The sequence below is a fragment of the Suncus etruscus genome, chromosome 15, assembly GCF_024139225.1.
Source record: "Suncus etruscus isolate mSunEtr1 chromosome 15, mSunEtr1.pri.cur, whole genome shotgun sequence".
NCBI lineage: Eukaryota > Metazoa > Chordata > Mammalia > Eulipotyphla > Soricidae > Suncus > Suncus etruscus.
In genome coordinates this window covers 93,198,881-93,222,849 of record NC_064862.1, presented here as the reverse complement: position 1 = coordinate 93,222,849, position 23,969 = coordinate 93,198,881, and the positions used below count along the sequence as shown (strand labels likewise).

The following is a 23,969-nucleotide window of genomic DNA, read 5'->3' as shown; positions in this document are numbered from 1 at the left end:
GACCACAACTTTAGCAATGCATAAGGTGCTCTGAACAGAAGGAGGTATGTGCGGCAGAATACAATAAATATTTTTAATTTTTTTTGTCACACCTGGCAGTGCTCAGCGGTTACTCCTGGCTCCACGCTCAGAAATCGCTCCTGGCAGGCACGGGGGACCATATGGGATGCCGGGATTTGAACCAATGACCTTCTGCATGAAAGGCAAATGCCCTACCTCCATGCTATCTCTCTGGCCCCAATATTTTAAATTTTTAATTCCTCATTAAATACATATAGATAAATTGAAATGTGTAATATTTATAGGACTCTGATTTAGACTATGGCTCTTTGGGGAGTTCTAGGATGAGTTTTGGGAACTAGAGGATCCAGGAAGAGCCACAACTGAGATTTCTAGTTCCTGATCAGCGGATGGATGAGGATGGTGCTAGGAAAGCCTGCTGGGGGATATCTGGCCACACGAGGGCAGCAGGAAACCAACAATCAACCTTGTGGCACAAGCAAACATCCTTGTGGCACGTCACTGCCAATACAGCATAAATTGATTAGATCCACAGGCAGGGTGTCGTTTCTCAGTCTTGGGTAAAGAAAAATGAGAATTAGGTTTTATTTTAATTATCAAGGATAAATTTCTCAGTGACCTGGGAGAACGTGGGTAGGAATCAGTAGGAATAGATACAATCAGAAAAAAAGACTGTCACGCATTATCTAATTAGTTCCAGAACAAATTGTATCGGGCAGCATTTGGACACCAACCTGTCAATTCGGAAGATAACAGAGAAAGAACACATGGTCATGAGAAGTAGAAAAGGGAAAACAGGCATAAATGGCTTAGCTATGAACTGCCACACAGGGCTTCTACAACTGCACCCAGGCCATGTTAAGTCACAGAAGATGAAGTTTTGGGGTGAATTACAGCAATAAAAGACTTTGCCAGCACTGCTCTTGGCCCGAGGTGCTATTTTTAAGCACGTAAACGTAAATACCAGATCAGCAAGGGTGATGTTAGCATTCCAAGAAAAGTCAGAGAACTTTGATATTTGAGCAGGGACAGTCCCAGTACAGAGGTCCTCCCCCATCGGGTGACTGTGACATCACCTCCCCTGTCCAAGCCCCTTTCAAGAGTGCTCAGGCATGGGAGGAAGGGACCTGAGAACGCTCTCGGGGAATGTTTATCTTATTGCAGAAACACATCTTACCTGAACTTGCTCCAGTTCCTGGAGAAAAAGGAATTTGAGCATACAAATGCTCCAGGAGGACACTCAAGGAAGCTCTGCCCAGGGAGGCCCTGACACCTGGGAGCCCCCCCCCCCCGCCCCCCGAATCATGCCCCAATCTAAACCCAGACCCGGGGAGCCAGGAAGATACATCCACAGGGAGACCTTGCACTCCTTGATCCCAAGAGCACTCCTACACTAGGGTAGCACAGCCACTGTGAACCCAGAAACGCTGCCCATGGGAACTCTGAAATCCCAGAGTTACTCTAAAGTACCACCCCAGAGGCCCGAGCGATAACACAATGGGAGGGCGTTTCCCTTGCACACAGCTGGCCCAAGATGGACGGTGGTTCGAATCTCGGCATACCATATAGTCCCACAAGCCTGCCAGGAGCTATTTCTGAGCGCAGAGCCAGGAGTAACCCCTGAGAGCTGATGGGTCTGATCCAAAGCCCAAAAAATAAATGAAGTACCACCCCAGGGAAGCCACACCCTGTGAGCCCCAAGGACCTTCCATCAGGGAAGCCCCGAATCTATGAGCCATCAAGCCCAATCCCCGGAGAAAACAATCCCTGTTCACCAGGCTCCCTCCCACTGTGTTTCCAGCACTCGAGACAAAAAGAGACACACCCACACACTGGTTCTTGCACCTTTATCTTGGTCACCCCCAAACATCAAGGCAAGATGTGTCTGCTCATGGCCAGGTACCCCAGTTTGCCCCAGCCCTCTTTCTGGAATCACAGGGCACTCTCGCTGCCTCCACGCCCCCGAGACGACACCTTCTCAGGGGCCATGAGGGACTTGTAGGGCTTCCCCAGGCTGGGGAGCGTAAGCTCGGCTTCCTGAAGGTCAAGCTCTTGTTGAGACAAGTGTTCGATGACGGCAGCTCCGATGGAGTCCCCCAAGACATTGGTCATTGTCCGCAAGCGGTCACTGGGTGAAAAGAGGAGATAACCTCAGGAGAAATTCTCACAGTGCATCAGCAAGTGTAGCACAAAAACAAAACAAAACAAAACCAAAGAAAAACCATAGGGGCTGGAGTGATAGCACAGTGGTAGGGCGTTTGCCTTGCACACAGACAACCTGAATGGACCTGGGCATTCCATATGGTCCCCCGGGCCATTTTTGAGTGATTTTTAAGTGCAGAGCCAGGAGCGCCATTGGGTATGGCCAAAAAACAAAAATAAATAAATAAACATTTAGAAGAAGAAAAACAATTATAACACATTGTAGCAAAAGAACTATATTCCATCTTTGGGGCTACAGCATTAGTTACAGTGACACATCCAGAAGAACACAGGATCAATTGCTTAGGTGATTACCTAAGGGCCCCAGAGCACAGGCAGGACTAATACCTGAGCAAAGAGTCTAGAGTTTCCCCAGAGCAATCACACCAGGAGATGTGGACCCCAAAAAATAATAAATAGAGGCCAGAGTAATAGAGCAGTAGTAGGGCATTTGCTTTGCACACAGCCAATTCAGGACAGACCTTGGTTCAATCCCTGGTTCAATCCCATATGGTCCCCAAGCCAGGAGCAATTTCTGAGCACATAGCCAGGAGTAATCCCTGAGTGTCACTGAGTGTGGCCCAAACAAAACAAAACATAGACAGACACTCATGCACAGGGTAGGCAAGAAAGGAATTAGCAAGGATCATGGTAACATGTGTGAAATTGTGTGTGGGGGGGAGATGGTGTCAGGACATGCTGTAAGAACACTCACAGGAACCAGTCCACAGCGATGATGAGCGTGATGTCCTCTGTGGGAAGCCCGACCGAAGTGAGCACGATGACCATGGTGACCAGCCCGGCCTGCGGGATACCCGCTGCCCCAACGCTGGCTGCTGTTGCCGTGATGCTATGGACAGCGGGAGGGGTGTTAAGGAAAGTTGGAAGATGAAAAGGGAAAGAGGCGAGGGGGGGCCCTGAGAAAAGGATTTGAAGTTCACACATGAGAATATCGAACAGCTCTCAAGGTGACTTCGCAGGAACGGCCATGTCTGTCATGAGACGTTCTTTGGGAGTTTGGTTGAGGTTTGGTTACCCCACAGATCCCAAAAGGGAAAGGGAAATCCCAACCCCTATCTAGGGAGGACAGAAGATGGTTTATTAACAATTGTCTGCACTAAGTAATGCACACAGATATGGAGGACATAGCAGGCAAGCAAACTCACACTGCAAGCTGTTCACCCACAAGCCAGTCACTCCAACACATGGAACCACAAGCCTGGATGACAGCCCCAGCTAAGCTCTCCTTTTTTTTGCCTTCCCTTTATTAAAATCCAATTCAAGACCTTCCCCAAGGGGAGGGGGAAAATCCAGATGAAAGGCAATAAGAAAACAAGACCAACAGAAAATAATTAATATACGAATGAGAAATATTTGATACAAAAGGGTACTATTTCAAAGGCCTCAATTTACGTCATGCATGTCCTTCGTCAAAGCCCACTGGGAATGTAAAGGAAAAGTTTCCCCTGGGTTTGCTAACTGCCCTGATCACCTACCCCCCTTCACAATTCTGGAAACTTAAGTTTCCCCTGGGTTTCCAGACTGCCCTGATCACTCACCCCCCTTCACAATTGTGGGAACATGTAGACCCAGTTATAGTTTAACTTTCTTTCTGTTCCTACATGGTTTTAACCTGGTCATGTTAACCCTGTAAGCTTGCACCTACACCTTGCAAAAATGTGATTGAGCAAATGCCAGATGTCATGTACTTCCTAAAGCAAATCAATCTACTGTACCTTTCTATTGTTTGAAATACTATATACAGCTTGTAAGCTCATGGCTCAGGGCTGGCAGTTTCTGGCTTATGCTGGATTCTAGCACAGCCCCTGCATGCTTGTAAGAAAATAAACCCCCTGTTTTTGCATGAGACTGTGGTCTTGGTGTCTTTGAACGGCGCATCATTCTCCAGGACTTAACATTGGAGGTTCCACCGAGATATTCACGCCTGTTCAGGGACATCAACGCTTCACCTCGGGGTTTTGAGAACACCGGCGCCTAGGAGGTAAAATGTGCACTTGGTGTGGGCAGTGTGACTGCCGTACGAGCCCGTGAGGGTTCTCGGTGGCGGCTGACAGACGTGTCTAGAGGGCCGCAGGTCACAGATCTGAGGGACGCCTCAGTGAGGTTTGGGGATCCCGAGGACGCTCGGGAGCCCTTCTGTATGTATGACCCTTAGTGGGGTATACATTGGTAAACTGCCCAAGTATCGGGACCTAGGTCAGATTCTGTTTGTCTGTCTACTGTTTTGTGTGAGTTGTTTCTCCTTGTCTTGTGTGACTTGTTTTATTAAGGAGCCCTAGGGAGAAGTGGCCAGAGGGGCCCTTCTCATCAGGGAGGAGGTCGGGCGAGGCCTCCTCAGCAGGGAACAGAAATCTTGGCTCCAAACGTAGGAGACTCCACGGAGCTCCAAGGATCAGTGCAAGTCCCGGCCGGGCTTTCCAAACTGGGCGTGAGCCCTTTGCAGATCCTTCAGGTTGGTTTGATTTCATTTTGATCTCGTTTTTTTAGTTTTGGTTTTATTTTTTGGCTTTCCACTTCTCTGGTTCATTTTCTCCTGTCTTTCTCTTCAAAACTGGAAGTTACTCAGTGAGGGAAAAATCCCTCCCAGTCCTGGAGAGGTGTGGAGTTCATTGGGCATGGCCCAGAGAGCAAAAGATATTTGTAAAAGTTTAAAGTGAGAGTGAAGACCGGTCAGTGTGAGTGGTGAAGTGCTTGGCAGAATGTGTGGGGAATTTGTGTGATAACTGATTTCTTGACTGTTATTATCTATTGCCTTTTCTCAGTCAACCATGGAGCAGGCTCAGACTGCTCAGTCCAAGGTCTCTTGCTGGCGAACTTCCCAGAGGTGCAAAAATTGGTGTTAAGTGGCAATTCCTATACTTCTTGCTATTTTCTGTTTCGTTGTGTTTTTGTATTTCAAGGCAGGCTCTGTTAGGGACAGGGCAAGGTGGTGGTCGCAAACTCTGCCTCTTTGCTGGCCAGCAGGACTTAAATTTGTCCTGGAGGGGCTGGACTTTGTGACTAAACACCTCAGCCAAAAGGTAAAAATCAGAAAAATCTTGAGAGCTGCCGTCTTGTTGCTTCTGGCTGGGAAGCTAAGAAATTAGTCAGTTAAAAAAATTCTTTACTGGTTGGGGCCGGGTAGGTGGCGCTGGAGGTAAGGTGTCTGCCTTGCAAGCGCTAGCCAAGGAAGGACCGCGGTTCGATCCCCCGGCGTCCCATATGGTCCCCCCAAGCCAGAGGCGATTTCTGAGCACATAGCCAGGAGTAACCCCTGAGCGTCAAACGGGTGTGGCCCAAAAACCAAAAAAAAAAAAAAATTCTTTACTGGAGTTTATCCAAGAAAGGAAAACTTACCAAACGCCCACCCCCCCCCCCCCCCGGTTAACATATCGAAGAAGAAATTGGGAGTGGCTGGGAGTCCAGAAGGAAAAATTGGGTCTTTAAATCTCTTTGAAAAATTCCTCCGACTTAAAGGTTTCTTAGAATGAATAATTTGGTGGGAAATGTTGCAAATTATTGTAATTAACTTTTCTGATGAAACTGAGTTCTAATACAGACTGGAAAATGCCACCTGCCATAAGGAATTTCACTCACTCTAAGAAATAATCAATCAGTTCAGAGACAGGTTCCAACAGCATTGTAATGTGGGAATAATATAAATTTTTGTATTTCTATTTCTGTTAAAAATAATATTAATTTTAAGAGGCCAAAACTGTAAAAAAATGTTGTGGTTAGCATTTTGATAATATTGTTAATCTTGTGAATGCTTAATATTGTTGAAATAACTAAATCTAAATAACAATGTGAAATTTAATGTGGTTTTAAGGTCTTAATGTAAAAATGCCTAGATTGTCTTTACTAAGTGTAACAAAGAAAACTTGGTCCTGTCAGATAAAAGTAATTCTAGCAATTTGTTTTCTAATTGGGAAAAATAAAAGAAATAAAAGTTTTAGGTATTTGTATAAAGTGCAGACCTTTTAAAATTGAAGTAAAATTAGTCATTTTTAATATCTCAAAGGTTTTTATAACTTAAGTTATACTGTAGTGCTTGAATGGTTACGATACCTACCTCTCATTTGCTGAAGTTGCATCTTGTAAAGCCTAAGTAACTTGGTAACTGGAATTTAAGATATAGTATGTTCTGAACACTGTCATAAATTTGGCATTTTAATCAATAAACAGGGTATATTTGCAGTAAACTCATTTGGACCTATGATAAGTTATAGAGCAGTAAAAAATTGTAAAATAAATTTTTAGAAACTGCAAAATGCTATGTCTGAAAATAGTTAAAGACAAAAGACCATTTTGAATAATGTACTAAGTTGTTCAGAAAAATAAAATAATTAAAATTGAGTGGAAAGGATCAGACTTTAAGAACTATAACTTCTCTAAATTGTAAATTTAAAATACTTTTAAGAAAATTTATGTTTTGCTTTGGTCTAAAAATTTAGTCAAATCTGGCATATAGAAATTTTAACATGAAATACATATGAAAGCATAGCTTTTAAAAATTTGTTTAATGTTTTAATTAAAAGTCTTATCAAATATTATTTATGTAGGAAAATATGTGGTTATGCAAAATAAAAAGATATAAATTTAATACTGAAAAAAAATAAATAAAACTCTGAAAAAGAGTAGCCAGTTGGTAAAACTAAAGGAAATTTGTAAAGTGAATTTAGAAAGAAAAAATTTAAAAATGTGTAAAAGAAACTAAGAAGGTGTACTAAGAAAGAAACTATCAGATTAAGTCGGATTATTATTGTTATTATTATTATTATTAAAATGCCTCTAACTCAGGAATTAGCCAATGTTTTGTGCAAAAGAATTTTGAATGTTTTAAACCATGTTATAGTATTCATATGTTGTTGGGTAAAAATGGAATAATAATGAGGTATTATAAACAGCTAAAATATATATATATATATAAAGGTTTTAAAAGGAAATAATCAAGAATTTAAAAAATTGAGGTTCAGTTTAAAGGTTAAAAAAAAGTGATTGTTAATTGTAAAATTTTTTAAAAGTCTAAAGTCTGCCAGAAAATTTTGTAAAATATAAATTGCTGGTGTCTAATATGTTTTCTGCTTTAAGCTGAGTCCAGAAGAATAAGCAAACTTCTACTCTCTGTATGTAAAATTATTTGTTGCCAAGAATATTAATATGTGTATCACAAGGAGCTTTGTGAATATAGTCATGGTTTAAAGAATTAATAATAATAATATGGAAAATCTTATTGTAAAAGCCTCTAGACAATAATCAGGTTTAGGATTTTCTGTGCAAAATTAAGTAACATTTGTTTTTTTCTCTCTTCCTTAGCACTTTTAGTTCCATATTTATGTCATGGCATCAGTTTGCTTTGCATAAAATACAAACAAATAAATTTCCTCTCTGCATGAGGAGTAATCCCCATGCAAACAGGAAATCTTAAAATTAGTAAGGGGACCCCAAAGCCTTCTTTTGGGGAAATAAACAGGCTTGAGGTGGTGTGACGAGCAGGCACCTTTAGGCATCTGGCTAACAAAACCAGGAAGACATCAAGATGAATGGCCTGAAAAAGGAAATGGGAAATTTTCTAAAAGTTTCTGGACCTGCACTAACTGGCCACAGCCACTCTCACCTTCCACCCTCAGTCTCAAGATAAAAAAGGACTTGAGGTCAGAGTCTCTTCCAAGCCTGAAGAGGAGTGGAACAGGCTACCTCTAGGAAAATCCTGCAGTGGGTGAGAAGACAACAGCCATCCTCGAACCAACTCGTTCTTACATCAGCCTAGCCTAAGTGATTGTAACGTGACAAACCTGCTGTGTCCCCACCCTATCCTCAAAAATTCTCTGTGAGTATTGGGGGTGCCCCAAATGGAGATTTCTCCAGTAGTATTGTGTTTATGCAAAGGAAAGAGCCAAAAATTTTTCAAATATCTGATAAGGTGCAGGGTGGAGGTGGAGAGAAAAATAATTTTTATAATTAAAGTAAAGTAACCTATGTGTGGAAGCATTTTTCATTAATTGTACTGGAACAGATCATAAATTATAAATGTAAGCATTAGTCTAACTAAAAATAATTCAGAGCTGTTTGTTAATAATGCTATAATGCTTTGATTTCTGTTGTTTAACTTGTGTTATCATTAATTGTTACACGTCAGGTATAAAAGACGGTTCTCTTAGACACAGAACAAGTGAGAAACCTCCCGAGAACCTCTTCATAAGTCTTTTTCAGATACTTCTCAGAAGCCCACAGCCCGGGTGGTCAGTGGCCTGGACGGACTATCTGGGACCTCAAAGAAACCCCCCTGCATATCCATCTGACTCAACTTCCTGGACCGGGGCAAAATGAAGATCACCTAATGTACCAGATAACAGCATAGAACTGTGAAACCACTGGTCAGGCATACTGGAAGCTCCCTTCCAGTTGGGACTGAATCATGATAACCAGATTTGTAGTGAATCACACTTTTTGAAGAGCAGCTGGGGAAGGGGGCATAAAAAGAAATGTCTTGCATTGCCCTTGTTTTTAATCTGGCCTCCCATTATTGTGTGCTAATTCAGAAGCTGCCCAGAGTGCTATATTCTAATTCTGATTTCTTTAAGGCAAGGTTTAGTAGCTGCTCTACCCTCGAAAACTGGTTTCCCTCACCCTGGCAGTCATCCTAGGGATGGGGTTAGCTGCTGAAATTAAAACAGGAACAACTGCGCTCTTAAGGGGGCCGATCAAATCAGTAAGCTTGAAACAGCCGTCAGGCAGGACCTAAGAGAAATAGAAACCTCAGTTCGAGCTCTCAAGGACTCGCTAACTTCCCTGTCAGAAGTTGTGCTCCAGAATAGAAGGGGGTTAAATCTCCTCTTTTAGCAGGAAAGTGGGCTATACGTGGCCCTCAAAAACACTGGGGTTGTACAGGCATCCATGGACATACTTAAAGAAAGGCTAGACAAAAGGGAACAAAAATCCCGGGTTCAAGACAATTGGTTTCAGTCCTGGTTCAAGCAGTCCCCCTGGCTAACAACTCTAATGTCTGCCATTACAGGCCCACTTGTGCTCCTGCTGCTATTACTAACTATAGGACCTTATGATTATTAGGCAGCAATATGAGGCACTTAATCAAATAACCCAAGATCTCTAGGATTAGAGATCAAACAAAAGAAAAGGGGGGGATGTAAAGGAAAAGTTTCCCCTGGGTTTGCTAACTGCCCTGATCACCTACCCCCCTTCACAATTCTGGGAACTTAAGTTTCCCCTGGGTTTCCAGACTGCCCTGATCACTCACCCCCCCTTCACAATTGTGGGAACGTGTAGACCCAGTTATAGTGTAACTTTCTTTCTGTTCCTACATGGTTTTAACCTGGTCATGTTAACCCTGTAAGCTTGCACCTACACCTTGCAAAAATGTGATTGAGCAAATGCCAGATGTCATGTATTTCCTAAAGCAAATCAATCTACTGTACCTTTCTATTGTTTGAAATACTATATACAGCTTGTAAGCTCATGGCTCAGGGCTGGCAGTTTCTGGCTTATGCTGGATTCTAGCACAGCCCCTGCATGCTTGTAAGAAAATAAACCCCCTGTTTTTGCATGAAACTGTGGTCTTGGTGTCTTTGAACGGCGCATCATTCTCCAGGACTTAACAGGAAGAGATCAGAAATGGGGGGAGGGCACTGGTATAACTGGTAACTCACGTGGCAGATGGGCAAAGAGCATCTGTGGGGCCAGAAAAGGGGGGAAAAAAACAACAATGCAGATGGCAGCTGAGAACCTGGAATGCAATGGCCGGTGTGATGACCCACTGAAAAGAAGTAAAGTCATTGCACAGGGCCCAGCAGTCAATGAGGGGACAATGACGGGCACTGCAGAGATTTAAACCACTGGGAATCACGTAGGGACCAAATGGAGCAGGTAATGCAGATGCTTAAAGTGCCACAGTTAATTGCAGTCATCGCTGCCATGTGCTCATCGTCAAATAACATCCTGACCATCTCATGAACATCTTTAGAGTCAAGTCATCGCCGTGTACGTCCCCACTGGGGTGTCATGACCATGTGACCAGAAACATCACTGTCATCGACATGAATAACCCAGGACTGAGAAAATGTTGGGAGTCCACATCAAGAAAGGCAGAATTCAGACACCTCCTTCCTATTCCAGCTTCCAAGTTGCATTCGGGACCTGCCATCTCCTTGTGAAGGCTTCCACGGGGTGACTATAACACGGTCCAAAGATTTCTCAGCAAAGCACTCAGAGACACACAAGCAAAATGCCCGCGTCATTCGGAATGTCTCACCTATAAACTCATCTTACTGGCAGAATGGATACCCAAGACAAGCCTGGGTTCTCAGAAGGGTAAGTGCCAGGGTGCCAATGCTGCTGAAATGTTAGAGAGAAATAGAAGCTAAAAGCTGGCATTGGCACACAGGAAGGGGACTCTGTCTGCCACCTGGGGGAGAAATGACTAAAGGAACAGACACTGGAGATATGAGACCAGCTCACCTGCAGTGCTTGGGGAAACTGCAGAGTGCAGGAGATGGAACCCGGGTAAGCAGCCTGCATGACAAATACCCTTCTGGATTGTTCCATCTCTCTGCATGCACACCCAACATCTATGTAATCCATAAGCTTTCTTTTACTAGGGGGTTATTTCCACCAATTATGAGTATACACATACCTCTAATCATGAACACGTGGTATGTTTTTTCTTTTTTTATGTTTTTTTTTTTCATTATTATTCCCTTTTGGAACATGCTGAGCAGTACTCAGGCTTAATACTGGCTTTGTGCTCAAGGATCATTTGTGGCAGCCTCTGGGGATCATATGTGTGTCCGTGCTCAACGCCAGGTAAGACACATACGAGGCAAGTGCCCTTAGAACTATGGGGCTTGGAGCTGTAGCACAGTGGTAGGGCCAACCAGGGAGAGACCCAAGTTTAATCCCTGGCATCCCATAGGGTCCCCTGAGCCTGCCAGGCGCAATTTCTGAGCACAGAGCCAGGAGTAAACCCTGAGCGCCACCAGGTATGGCCCACAAACAAACAAACACAATAACTATTGGGGCTGGCATGCTCTAATAGACTGAGGAGAAATCGCAGCATAAACAGTAACGCAAAAGCCCAACTCCCACCAACAGCTTAGACAGATTTTACTGTTGATTTAAATGTGGGTAATTCTGTTGGCCTTTGTGTTGTACTGTGACAAACTAGACAACAAAAATGAGTTGGTGCCTGAAAGAAGGCAGGGCACAGGGGTGAGTGGGAAATCAGAGACACTGGTGAAGGAAAGCCAAAGTGGTGGCAGGATCGGTTTTTGGTCATTTATTCCAGGAAATGTCTATATTAGAAACATCTTGATAAATCATGGGATTATGACATTTTTGAGTTAAAGAAACAAACTGGCATTTAATTTGGTTAGAAAAGATTTATAGGGGACTGAGTAATAGATAGTACAGTGGGTGGGTCATTTGCCTTGAACACAGCCAACACAGGTTTGATTCCAGGTATATAGTCAAGCCTGAGTCATGCCTCTTTTGACACCAAAAGAAACATTTTAACGTAGCAATTAAAGTTTAATTACGTTAATTATTTATACATATTTATAAGTTATTCTAACTAAATGTTTATTAGACATAGTATATCTAACCATAAATTTCATAATATTGAATTGCTGTTTAATTTAATATTTGATTAATAATGTATAATTAATGAATAATGTTGGTTAATACTGTTATAATTAGTGAATGATATTAAGAGTATTATGATGAATGGTCAGTAATATTAATAATATACAACATATTAATGTGAACATATGATGTGTCAATAATATTACTTTAATATTGAATATTATGAATATTTAATAATTTGACTCATTGTTTAATCAATTGTTTATCTATAATATTTAATTAAGAAGCAGGCATGGAGGAAAGGATGGCACCAAGAGGAAACTTCCTTTTATATATACAACAGCCATTCTTTGAAATGCATTGGGGAGGGAGACTGAAAGCAATGTGCAGGTTCGGTGCAGACTGTTGACTATCGGTGAATCCCACCCAACACGCACGGAGGCTCACACTCTGCATCTCTCTTTGGGTTCACTGGGCTACTTCCACAAACAGTTTTGGAACCATGAGAGCAGACCTCGACTTCCTGCCATAAGCCCAATCAATAGGCGAGTGAGGGGGCTCCTCTCAGAGGTGATGGCCCAGCCACACCCACTCACCTGATGGTTGTGATCTGGCCCAAGTTCAGCTCATAGTTGTTCACTTGGGCGATAAAGATGGCGGCCAAGGCCTCGTACAGGGCGGTGCCGTCCATGTTGATGGTGGCCCCCACTGGCAGCACGAACCTGGTGATGCGGCGGTCCACGCCCAGGCCCTCTTCCAGGCAGCGGAAGGTGATGGGCAGAGTTGCAGAACTGTGGGAAGGAACCCCAGGGAGCTGAAGACAGGGGGTCCAGTGTGCTGACAGAGAAGCCCAAGGAGGGAGGGAAGGGGGGGTCAGGGACAGGAAGGGAGTTCAAGGTCAAAGGTCAAATGAAGGGGAAAGGGATGGGGGGAGCCAGGCCCAAGAAGGGAGGACAGGGTCACAGTTCTGAGGGTCAAGGAGAGAGTGGGAAAGAGGACAGGAGGCAGGGTCACACTTCTGGAGCGGAGGGCTGAGGGGGAAGATGCACTCCTGGAAAAACCAGGAGCACACAGAAATGACACCTCTGGGAGAAAGCCGCTTGACCCTAGAAACCAAGAGTAATGAGACATTCGCTCTGCAACAACTGGCCGGGGCTGCGGCCATGCTGCCCACCCACCCGAGTTTGCCACGGGTTCCCTGAGGTGTGACCACACCTGGTAAATCTGTAGCCTCCTGGCTGCTTTCCCCAGGAAAGGCAAGTGACCTCACTGGTGACAGGGAGTCCCCACTGGCAACATGACCAGGTCACCAGGGAGGACAGCACAACCTTTGTAGGCAGCATTTTGCTGGAGCCGAGATGGGGAAACAAGGTGGAACCTGAGGGAGCTGGCGGAAGGGGACTGGCCCTACCTGGAAGACGTGCCCATGGCAGTGATGAGGGCCTGCAGCATGCCTCCAATGAAAGGGAAGGGGTTCCGGTGGGTGATGAGGAAGTAAATGAGGGGCAGGACCCCACCAGCGTGGAGCAGAAGGCCCACTATGACGGTCAGCGTGTACATGCCCAGCTGGCCACCCAGGACGGCCATGTCCTCCATCTCCAGGATCTTGCCCGCGATCAGGAACAGGATGCCCACTGGCGCATACCTAGGCCAAGACATACACCTGTGAGATGCCTCCCGCACCATAACCTGCCGCCGGCATCGCACCAGCCCTGTGTACACACCCACAAAGGCAAACTCATCACTGCCTTCGGCCCATCATGTTTCCCACCCCCCCCACACACAAGATTGCCTGCTCGTCCCGCAAACACCCCAAACAGCCTAGAGTAGGTTTTCGGCACAATGAAGATTGAAGGAAGGTAACAAGTGTGTGATCAAGGACAGTGCGAGGAAGGTATAAAGACACTGAGAGAAATTCGCACCAGCAACGAGAAAGGTGTGGGGGGAAGAACTGAACTGAGGGCAGCCTGGCTAAGCTTCTCGCCCTTGCACAGATGACCAAATGCTATGAGGCCTCAGCCGTCCTCTTCCCTCTGCAGCTGTGTCTCTGTCCCTCCCACAAGGGTCCCAGGTTCCATCACTTTCACAATGACACTCCCCTAGACCTCCCTCCAATGGATGCTCTTGGCTGTGTGTTACATTTTTTATTCCATAGGGACCCCCAGAGTCCACTGCAGGAGAATAATTCCTGAGCACATAGCCAAAAGTAACCCCTAAGCACTGCCAGGTAAACCCTGAGCACAGCTAGGTGTGCCAGCCCCCCGCCCCAATTCAAATCTTCTGGAGCAGGCAAGTCTCCCTCTGCTGATACTAAATTATTGAATGCCCAAATTCTCCTAGTTCTCCAAGACAGTGCAGCTCCCAGTGGACCATGAGTGGGCTAAATGTCAGAGAGAGTTGAAGGCGGACAGAGAGGCGCATAGGCATCGGGTGACTCCATACAGTGATTCATAAATCATTGGGAAGACTGAGTAAGTGAGAACTGAGCAAAGTAGACAGAAGGAGGGAATGAATACTGGGAATGAAATATCTGACAGAATAGATGAAAGAAAATAAAGAGGCAGGAACATGGCTTTGTATGTTTGTTTGTTTTTTGTTTGGGGGCCACACCATCCGTGCTCAGTAGTTACCCCTGGCTCTGTGCTCAGAAATCACTTCTGGCAGGCTTGGGGGACCATATGGGATGCTAGGGATTGAATCTGTGTCCCTCCTGAGTCAGCCGCATGCAAGGCAAACGCCCTACCCCTGTGCTACCACTCCGACCCCAGACATGGCTTTGTGAATCAGACACAGATAGAAGCTAACTGCCTGGAGGGGCTTCTCTGTGAGAGGAGGAGTGCCAAATGCATGGACGGGTATGGGTGATGTCCGCAAAGCATGGGAGAAAGGACACTTACAAATGCAAGGAAGATGAGATTGGGGCAGGAAATAGCACACCACCCCAGTGAGCGTGATGACCACAGAGATGAGCTAAGGGATGATGGGAGGTGAAGGAGTGAGTGACTGAGTGAGGGGTCAATGAGGGACTGAGGGAAAGAGTCAATTGGCCAGAGGAGTAGGGACCAGCTGCTCCGTCCTGCCCAAGAGCTGTTGGTGCCACAGTGGCAGGGTGTGCACTCACCAGATGATGATGCCCACCAGCCTCATGATGGCCTCGTTGAGGCTGTCGAAGAAGTCCCGCAGGACCCGGCCTTTGTGCTTCATGCCGCCAATGACCAGCCCGAAGGCCACAGAGAAGACCACGAGGCCCAGTGCGTTGATGCCGTTGGCGGAGCCAGGCACGGGGACCACCTCCTCGAAGCTCAGCACCTCCTGGAGGCTGCCCAAGGCCCGAGTGACATTCTCCAAGAGGCTGGTTCCATTCTCCGGGGAGGCACCGGGCTCAGACCCGTTGTTGGGGCGCACCACCGTCCTGGTGACCAGCCTTGTGCTGTACTGGGTCTTGAACTGAAATGGACGGAGGTGGGACATGGGCTCACTTGACCTGCGGGTCACTAAGGGAACATCCCAGAGCCTATAGACTCCCCATGAACCAAAGAGCGAGTGACTGTGTGGCCAGGCGGTGCCTACCAGCACGAGACAGTGGACAATCCAATCCGTCCATGGGAGAGGTAAGTGGGCATTTGTTTTACAATGCTCAGAGGCTCTCTGGCCTGTCCCCAATCTGCTGAAGTCACATCTGCTGCCTCCATCCCGGAGAATCACCGTTTCCCCAATGGCCCTACCTCAGCATTGGCCCTCTACGATTTTCTTTGGGGACGCCAGCCTGACCAAACTCCAGGTACACCAGGTTGGGGTCTGCTAACACCAGGGCATTTGAGAACGAGTGTGGGCACCCATCCCCTGTATCTTCCTTCTTCCAGGAGGCCTGGTAGCTAGATACCTGCCCCTAAAATTTCTAGTATCCGTAATAGTACTTTGAATTTCTGGATCACTTCATTTGTTCAATGCTGCCACCCTATAGGAACATTCCAAGTTAGCAGAATGCACAGCTAAGAACAAGAGCTTACTAAACCTTTGCCACTGCATTACTGACACTGTTGGAGATGCAATCATTTCCACAAATGTGCTTACTACTGTACTTTTTTTCTTTCCTTCTTTCTTTTGAACTTTTTTCCTATTTTTTCAAATATATTTGTTTTCATTTATCTTGGAATAAATGTATTATGACCAATGTTGTCAACTATATGATGCCTTTTTTAAAAATAAAATTTAATAAATAAATAGCTAAAAATCTGAAAGAGATGTTTCTCCTTCAGTACCATGGCCAATACCATGTGCCCAAAGTCCTTCTCAATGGACCTCTCTGGGTCATCCCTCCTATGGCAAGGGCATTCTCACCTTCTCCAGGACTCTGCCAGCAGCAAATGGCCAGAGCTTTCTGGAGCTTAAGCCACCCCTCACGCCTCACCCACACACACCCCGAAGAATGAGACTTGCCCTGACCTGTTTGAAGCAGGCCTCCACAAGGTTGGGTGGAAACATATTTCTGCAGGAAAAAAAATCAGAGAGAGGAAAGGGGTTAAAATTCAGAAAGGGGTCTGGACTGAAAATAGCATAAGGGTGCCAGCGGCAAGGAGAAAGATGGCAAACAAGGGGCTGTGGCTACAGGCAAAGCAGTGACGGACGGGCACTGCCTGGCGTGTGTGAACATGACCCTGAAAGAGTCACTCACGTTCCAGGGCTATGCACAATGTGTGTAAGTTACCCAGAGCCATGTATCTTTATGTGTATGTGTCACACACACCCCACATGGGTGAGCCCTGGCGCTGGGTGACCAAGTACCTGGGTGCTGACATGTGGGCACATAAACTCACTCTGCAACCTTCCGCCAAGCACCACCTTCTCTCATACCTCATGGGGCCACTGATCCCTCCACACAGATGCACCTCAAACATTCCAACCCTAGGAAATGGCTGCCAGTGGATGCCACCATTCCCAGGCAGTGGGTGAGAATATTTCACCATTCCTCTCGCCTCTGGTGGCAGGTGGATGGTCACGTGGGAGGCAGGAATGACCGTCATGCTTGTAAATAACATCGATCAGCTGGGACCAGTGAGACAGAACAGCAGATGAGGCCACTTGCCTCGCAGGTAATATGTATGCCCTGGGCCCCACAAGGAGTGATCCCTGAGCACAGAGCTAGAAGGAAGCCCTGCACACTTAAAACACAAACACATGAAGGGAACAGAGAGATAGTGCAGTGGGTAAGACTCTTGCCTTTTTTTTTCCAGTCTCCCCTCCCCAGACTTTTGCCTTCATACAACAGACCTGGGTTCAATAACCCAGGATCCAAAATGGTCTCCCGAGCATGCCAGGAGAGGTTCTGGAGTGCAGAGATAGAAGTGATCCCTGAGCACCACCAGGAGGGTCTTCTGAGTTCGGAGTTAGGAGGAACCCCTGAGCACTACTGCTGTGGCCCAAAAGAAATTAAAAGGCATCACCTGACCAGGTCCATGAAGGCGTCAGCAGTGGGGATGGTCTCGATACGGCCCGCACGGTGCAGGCCCTCCTTGGAACCCTTCCCCGGGTGGATGATGGTGACCATAAGGATGCCAATGAAGACGGCGATGATCGTGGTCACCATGTAGTAGACGGCTGCCCGCATGCCCATACGCCCGGTCGCCTTGTTATCCAAAGATGCCATGCCTGGGGAAACAGGTGAGCCAGCACCCCTTTGGCAGCACCCCAAACCACCACCCACCTGCTCCACGTGCCACCCACTCAAATACCACTCTTAAACAGCCCTTCTCCGATCCCTGCCTATCACCCACCTCCCACACCCTTCACACACAGACTGTTGCTCAACCAGCCGATGTATTTCCCAAAGCCTCTGTGGATCCCATCCTTTATCCCAACAATCCCCTGGAACCTTCTCTGCACTCCAAGCTGCTCCTCATCCCCACTTGTTGGCAACATCACATCACTCTCCTCCCACTTCAGGTGTCACCCAGCCCAATCCACTTCTTTCCAAACGTTACCATACGGGGTTGGAGCAATAGCACAGCGAGAAGAGAGGGTGTCTGCCTTACACGTAGCTGGGTTCAATTCCAAGAATCCCACAGGGAATCCCATAGAGTCTCCTGAGCTTGCCAGGACTAATTTCTGAGAGCAGAGCCAGGAGTAACCAACCCTTGAGTGCTACTGGTGTGGCTCCCAAAAAATAAAAACAAACAAACATTGCCATATGCTCCCCAGCGTGCAGACTTCAGGTACCAGGTGGTCAACAGCTCCTACAACCCCCTTTTCTAGGAGAGTGGCCCGGGGACACCTGGGACAGGAAATCAAAAGGCCAGCTTCATGGCTCAGGTGAGTGAAACAGCCTGCATATGTGTTTGTGCGTGTGCAAACAGGAATGAGGAGGCAGGACACAGACCATGAGCTGAGAGCCTGGACTTGGGCTAGCAGCTGATCTTGTCAGTGGGCTCCGAAGGAGTGTCTGTCCACGGCTCAGACGCTCACCTGTGACCAGGCTGGACACGATGAGCGGCAGCACCAGCATCTGTAGCATTCTCATGAGCAGCTCCCCGGGGAAGGAGAAGTACTTGATCTGGCGGTAGGAAAGCTGGCAAGGGCGCAGTGCAAAGGCCAAGCTGACCCCTGGGGACAAAATGGGGTGAACAGAGAGGCGTAGAGGGAAGGGAAAGAGAGAAGGAGAGTGAGCGATAGGGGACCATGCTACAGCTAGTTTAGACACTGCAGGAACAGAATTGTGGCCCACGTGAACATGGACATGTTTCCCTATTATGTATCATATCTATGTATCCTTAGGCACTCATTCCATTATGTTTCCATGCCTATCTGGCCATCCATATGTGACATCATGCATGGTAGTTGGGCATGTACATAGAACAAATGACTTGTGTGTTACTGTTTCAAGAAAGAGGGGTGGTCCTGTTAGGTTACACCTTATTTACACCAAAAACGAAATTCATCCCTGGTTCCTTCATATGTTTGTTTACAATTTTAATTTACCCCGAAACAGAGATTGTGTTACTTGTAAACCTGGCTGGGACTAATTCAGAATAGCCTAGGATATCTGTCCTTACACCTCCATCTGGGGCTGGTCTCTGTGCTCAATAAAAACGAAAGTGCTGGCAGGCAACTGGGTGGAGATAGGTAGAAGATTGCCAGACTACACGTGTTTCACCCTCAGCTTCGTTTGGATTATTTCATGCACGACCTTGATACAGACTCATTCACCTGGGCTTGGAGATAAGTAAGGCCTGTGGGGTGATTTTTCAAGGTCCTATGCATTTTGTAACTCGCAAGTGTATAGATGTGAGTGTAAATACACGAGAGGCCAGGGCCATAGCACAGCAGGGAAGGCACTGGCCTTGAATGCCGCAAACTGGGGTTCGATCCAGTATCTCATAGGATCCCCGATCCTGCCAGGAGTGATTCCTGAGTGCAGAGCCAGAAGTAAACCTTCAGTGCCGCCGGGTGTGGCCCAAAAAGCAAACTAAAAATTACATGTGTGTGTGATGCCGTGTTAAAGAGCATACATGGCAGTGTACAGGTGAATTTCTATAGCCACATCTGCAGGTTTGGTGCGTACATTAAAGGTGTGTTCAGGGCCGAAGAGATAGCACGGAGGTAGGGCATTTTGCCTTTCATGCAGAAGGTCGATGGATCGAATCCCAGCATCCCATATGGTCCCTCGTGCCTGCCAGGGGCGATTTCTGAGTGCAGAGCCAGGAGTAACCCCTGAGTGCTGCCGGGTGTGACCCAAAAACCAAAAATAAATAAATACATAAATACATAAATAAATAAATAAATAAATAAATAAATAAATAAATAAATAAATAAATAAATAAATAAATAAATAAAGGTGTGTTCAGGGATACGGTGACAGCGCAGCAGGGAGGGCCTTTGCCTTGCACTCGGCCAGTCTGAGTTGGGCCTGGCTTCCATCCCCGGCATCCCATCCGCAAGGGCCGACAGGAGTAATTCCTGAGCAGCGAGCCAGAAGTCACCCCTGAGCATCGCTGGGTTGACGCCAGGACCAAAATTAAATCGCGACAGAAATAAAGTGACATTAAGGTGCAGAGAGAGCTCGTGGATGGGTGGCCCACACGCACACCGGGATGCTTATGGGACTCAGCACCCAAGACTAGGAGGCGTTGGCTTGTGCCCCCGCCGCGGGCTTGCCCCTCACCGATGATCACGGCGCTCACGGTCAGCAGGATGAAGGCGTTGCGCCGCAGGACACGCTGGACGTGCTGGAGAGTCATGGTTTGCAGGCGGAGACGCAGGCGCAGCGCGCGCTGCTGCAGCCGGGCCTGGAGTCCTCGCAGGCAGCCGGGGCCGCCCAGCCGCTGGCCGCTCTCCCGCAGAAACAGGCTGTTGCCGTGGCTGCTCATGGTCTACCTGGGGGGTGGCCAGAGGGCCTGGTGAGGGACACGACGTGGCAGGTGCAGGAGGGAATGGGGGAATGCGAGGTGGGGGGGCAGGCACTTCATGCAGAGAACCCAGCGTCTAAAGTCGGTACACTGGCACCTTGGACCTTTGTGCACCCTGGTTTGGTCTCACAAAGATTGAGACCAGGGGCCGGAAAGGTAGTACAGTACTAGGGCATTTGCCTTTCATGTGGCCGACCCAGCAAGGACCGGGGTTCGATCCCCAGCATCCCATATGGTTTCCTGAGCCTGCCAGGAGCGATTTCTGAGCACACAGCCAAGAGGAACCCCTGAGTGCCCCTGGGTGTGGTCCAAAAACAAAAAAAAAAGGGGGGGGGGTCAGAGAGATAGCATGGAGGTATGGCATTTGCCTTGCATGCAGAAGGACGGTGGTTCGAATCCCGGCATCCCATATGGTCCCCCGAGCCTGCCAGGAGCGATTTCTGAGAGTAGAATCAGGAGTAACCCCTGAGCAAAGCCGGGTATGACCCAAAAACCAAAAACAAACAAACGAACGAAAGAAAGAAAGAAAGGAAGAAAAAAAGATTGAAAGATTGAGACCAACAGAAACAGTCAGACACACACACACACACACACACACACACACACACACACACTATCTAGGCTTTAGGGTTGAGAAGTTTTCTACATCTTGAACACTACACTCTTTTGTGGGTTTGTGTTTGTCTTGTGCTTTGCTTTTGCGGCCCACATGCAGCAATGCTCAGGGGTTGCTCCTGGCTCTGCACTGAGGAAGCACTCCTGGCAGGGTCAGGGGATCCTATAGGATACAGGGGATCGAACCCTGGTTGGCTGCGTGCAAGCCCTCCATGCTGTGCTACCACTCAGGTCCTAAACAGTGTTTAGTAAAACAGTGTATGGGACAGCACATTTTGGCCAACATTTATATTCTAAAATCTTTGCTGTTTTGACCAACTGGCATGATTAATTCCTGAGTGCAGCCTTGAGCTGGGAGGTGTTGCCAAAAACAACAACAACAACAACAACAACAAGAGAAACCCAGTTTAGACTTGTATGTGCTTCCTGCATTGAGCCATTCTCCCCAGAACACGATTCATTTTCTAACAGATGCTTCGGGAGACAGGAGGTGGGGATTATCCCTTAGACCTGTGATGGCGAACCTATAGCACGCATGCCAGCTGTGGCACGCAAAGGCCTTGCAGCTGGCACGAGTGAAGGTCCGCAATTAATAAGTTTATAAAATTTATAAAGAGTTTTTAGATACTAAAATGTTGTTATTAAGGTTTAATTGACGTGCTGGCACTTTGAGGAAATTTTTTGGTTTTGTGCAGCAGTTCAGGCACACGGGCTCAAAAAGGTTAACCTTCACTGCCTTAGACGGATAGTGACAGTTTAATGCACATTAAATAAAATGTGTCTGAAACAAAGAAGCCTGACTGGGTGGCAGCTCAATGGACTGAGTGCCAACTTGGCCTGTAAGACCCTGAGTGCAACCCCCAGCAGCCCAATTCCAAAGAGCATCCCCAGGAGTGATGGAAATGGCCCCAAGTTGTTACTTGAGGGAGGTTTCCATTAGTTTGTTTTCACTCCAGTCCACCCCCCCACCAATTTTTAAAAGATTATTATTTTTTTGTTTGTGTGGTTTGGGGCCACACCCGGCAGTGATCAGGGGTTACTCCAGTCTCTGGAGTCATCCCTGGCAGTGCTCAGGGGAGACTGTACGATGCTGGGATAGATTAAGGCAAACACCACCCACACCATAATATGGCTCTGGCACCCTAAAATTTAATTTTTTTTTTGGTGTTTTAGGGTCACACCAGACTGCACTCAGGGGTTATTTCTGGCTCTACGCTCAGAAATCACTTCTGGCAGGCTCAGGGGACCATATGGAATGTGGGGGGGTCAAACCCTGGTCAGTCCTGGGACGGCCGCATGCAAGACCAACGCCCTACCGCTGAGCTACCACTCTGGCCCCTAAAAACTAATTTTCCATGCGAATATGTCTGCCCTCCCAGCTGAAACTTGTCCCTGTTGGGGCAGTAGATGGCTTGGGCAGCGCATAAACAATTCAGGGGCTGACACAGCCAAACTCTGCCGAAAAACTTGGTCTCCCCAGGCCTGGCCTCACGCACGGACCCTTGGGGTCTTCTCCCCTCTACTGGGCCAAGGCCTTCTGTGGCACCTGCCTCCGAAATTCTCCTTTGGTCTTCCTCGAAACTCCATGCCTGCAAAGGCTCAAGTGGGCCAGCCATGAGCCTGCCGCTCAGCTCATGGTGGGACGGAGAAAGGCGAGGAAAAGGCTGAGGTGGAGGCAGGTGGACAGACGGAGCCAGGCTGTTTGCACCATGCCCTGCATGTGCTGGCCGCCAAGGAGGGACCCCCGCTCCACACGATGGGAACACGGCCTCGTTGTATAGTTGTGAGGGGCGCCCACGCGCTGCAAATCCCATCACACAGAGAACACGGCCACTACACCGCTTGCGCTTGTGCCCAGAAACGCGTCCCCACCCCACAATACATGCTCCCTTCCGCCGCGCAAGCCACGCGTGGACACGGAACACGCGCACACACCCACGGGCACACATGGTGCCAACAGCGCGCGCCTACGCGCACACGAACAGGCGCAAGGCACAAACGCGGGCTCTTTGGACACGTCACGGGCTGCTCCCACCCAAGAGAGACCAGGCACCCCTTGTGAGAAAACGACACAGAGGGACCCCCAGATTAAGAACTCCCTCCTATGCTCTTCCCAACTCCAAGGCGCGCCCGCCCGGCTCGGCTCGGGAACTCTCCCTCCGTGCCAAGCACCACCGCCCCGCTCAGCTGTGGACCAGGGGGTGCGCAGAGGAACGGAGCCCCGGAACGAGGGACGTCAGGAGCCCAGAAAAGGGAGGAGACCCCCCGAAAAGGGAGCGAGTGGAGGGTGCTGCCCGGGACACGGGCGAGGGCTCCGGCGCGCGCGCGGAGAGTAGGCAGGCCGCGGGCAGGGGACGCGGGCTCGGGGATGTCGCCGGCGCGGCCACCTCACGGTGCACGGAGAGGAGCGCACCCCCGATGCGTCCTGCCCCCCAACTCTGCGCCGGCGCCTCGCGGGGCCCCACTCACCGCGCCTCGGCCTGCGTGCGCGCTGAGCCCGATGCCTGCAGGGTCAGGAGCCGGAGCCCGGCGACCCTCCGGGCCGGGGAGGGCGCAGCGCCCGTGCAGGCTCCGGTCGGTCGCAGAGGCACCGCCGCGCCCCGACGCTCTGAGCCGCCGGGGTACCCGGGCCAGCCCCGCGCTCACGTGGACGCGGGTGGCGGCGCTCGGGGAGGGCGGGATCCCCTGCGGGAGGTCCCCCCACCTCCGCGTGTCGGGCGCTGTGGTGCTGGGGGCGGCGAGCGCGGAGACCCGGCCAGGCCCCGCGGGGCGCGCGCGCGCGCGCACACACACACACATACACACACACACACGCACACACACACACGCACACACGCACGCACGCACACCCGCGCGTGGACACCGCAGGGCTGCCGGCCCCTCCCAGCGCTAGCAAATTAGGGCGCAGGAGTCTGGGGTTTGCGCTGCTGCATGGGGCAGATGAATCTCAGATACCGTTAGTCGGTCTCACCACACCCCACCCCACCCCAGGCTCGGAGAGGGTCAGAAAGGGTCAGGAACTTCGCGATATCACACAGGAAGGAGCAACCACCGCCACTGACGGAGCAGAGAGGGGTGCCTACAGGGGCTTGAGGACAAAGAGGGCCACTGGGCCAGGCCCAAAGCATGCCG

The 23,969-nt window shown here is 48.4% G+C and overlaps 1 protein-coding gene across 1 annotated transcript; it reads right to left on the bottom strand.

Moving 5' to 3' along the window:
* Window positions 1-1,853: 1,853 nt before the first annotated feature.
* Window positions 1,854-23,442, bottom strand: SLC1A6 (solute carrier family 1 member 6). The gene is made up of 10 exons (XM_049789307.1): window positions 23,307-23,442; window positions 19,979-20,190; window positions 18,283-18,420; window positions 17,265-17,469; window positions 16,267-16,309; window positions 14,942-15,267; window positions 13,232-13,465; window positions 12,417-12,611; window positions 2,939-3,073; window positions 1,854-2,149 (listed from the first exon to the last, which is right to left on the bottom strand). Exons 2-10 carry the CDS (start codon window positions 20,181-20,183, stop codon window positions 1,954-1,956), a joined length of 1,677 nt encoding a protein of 558 aa, XP_049645264.1. The 5' UTR covers window positions 20,184-20,190; window positions 23,307-23,442; the 3' UTR covers window positions 1,854-1,953.
* Window positions 23,443-23,969: the final 527 nt, after the last annotated feature.

Coding starts and splice junctions, on each gene's coding strand:
- SLC1A6 (XM_049789307.1), bottom strand. CDS start 20,183: ATGAGCAGCCACGGCAACAGCCTGTTTCTGCGGGAGAGCGGCCAGCGG. Junction 13,466..14,941: donor CTGGTGGGCATCATCATCTG/GTGAGTGCACAC, acceptor GTCTTGGCCTAG/GTATGCGCCAGTGGGCATCC. Junction 3,074..12,416: donor GGCCAGATCACAACCATCAG/GTGAGTGGGTGT, acceptor CGCTGTCCATAG/CATCACGGCAACAGCAGCCA.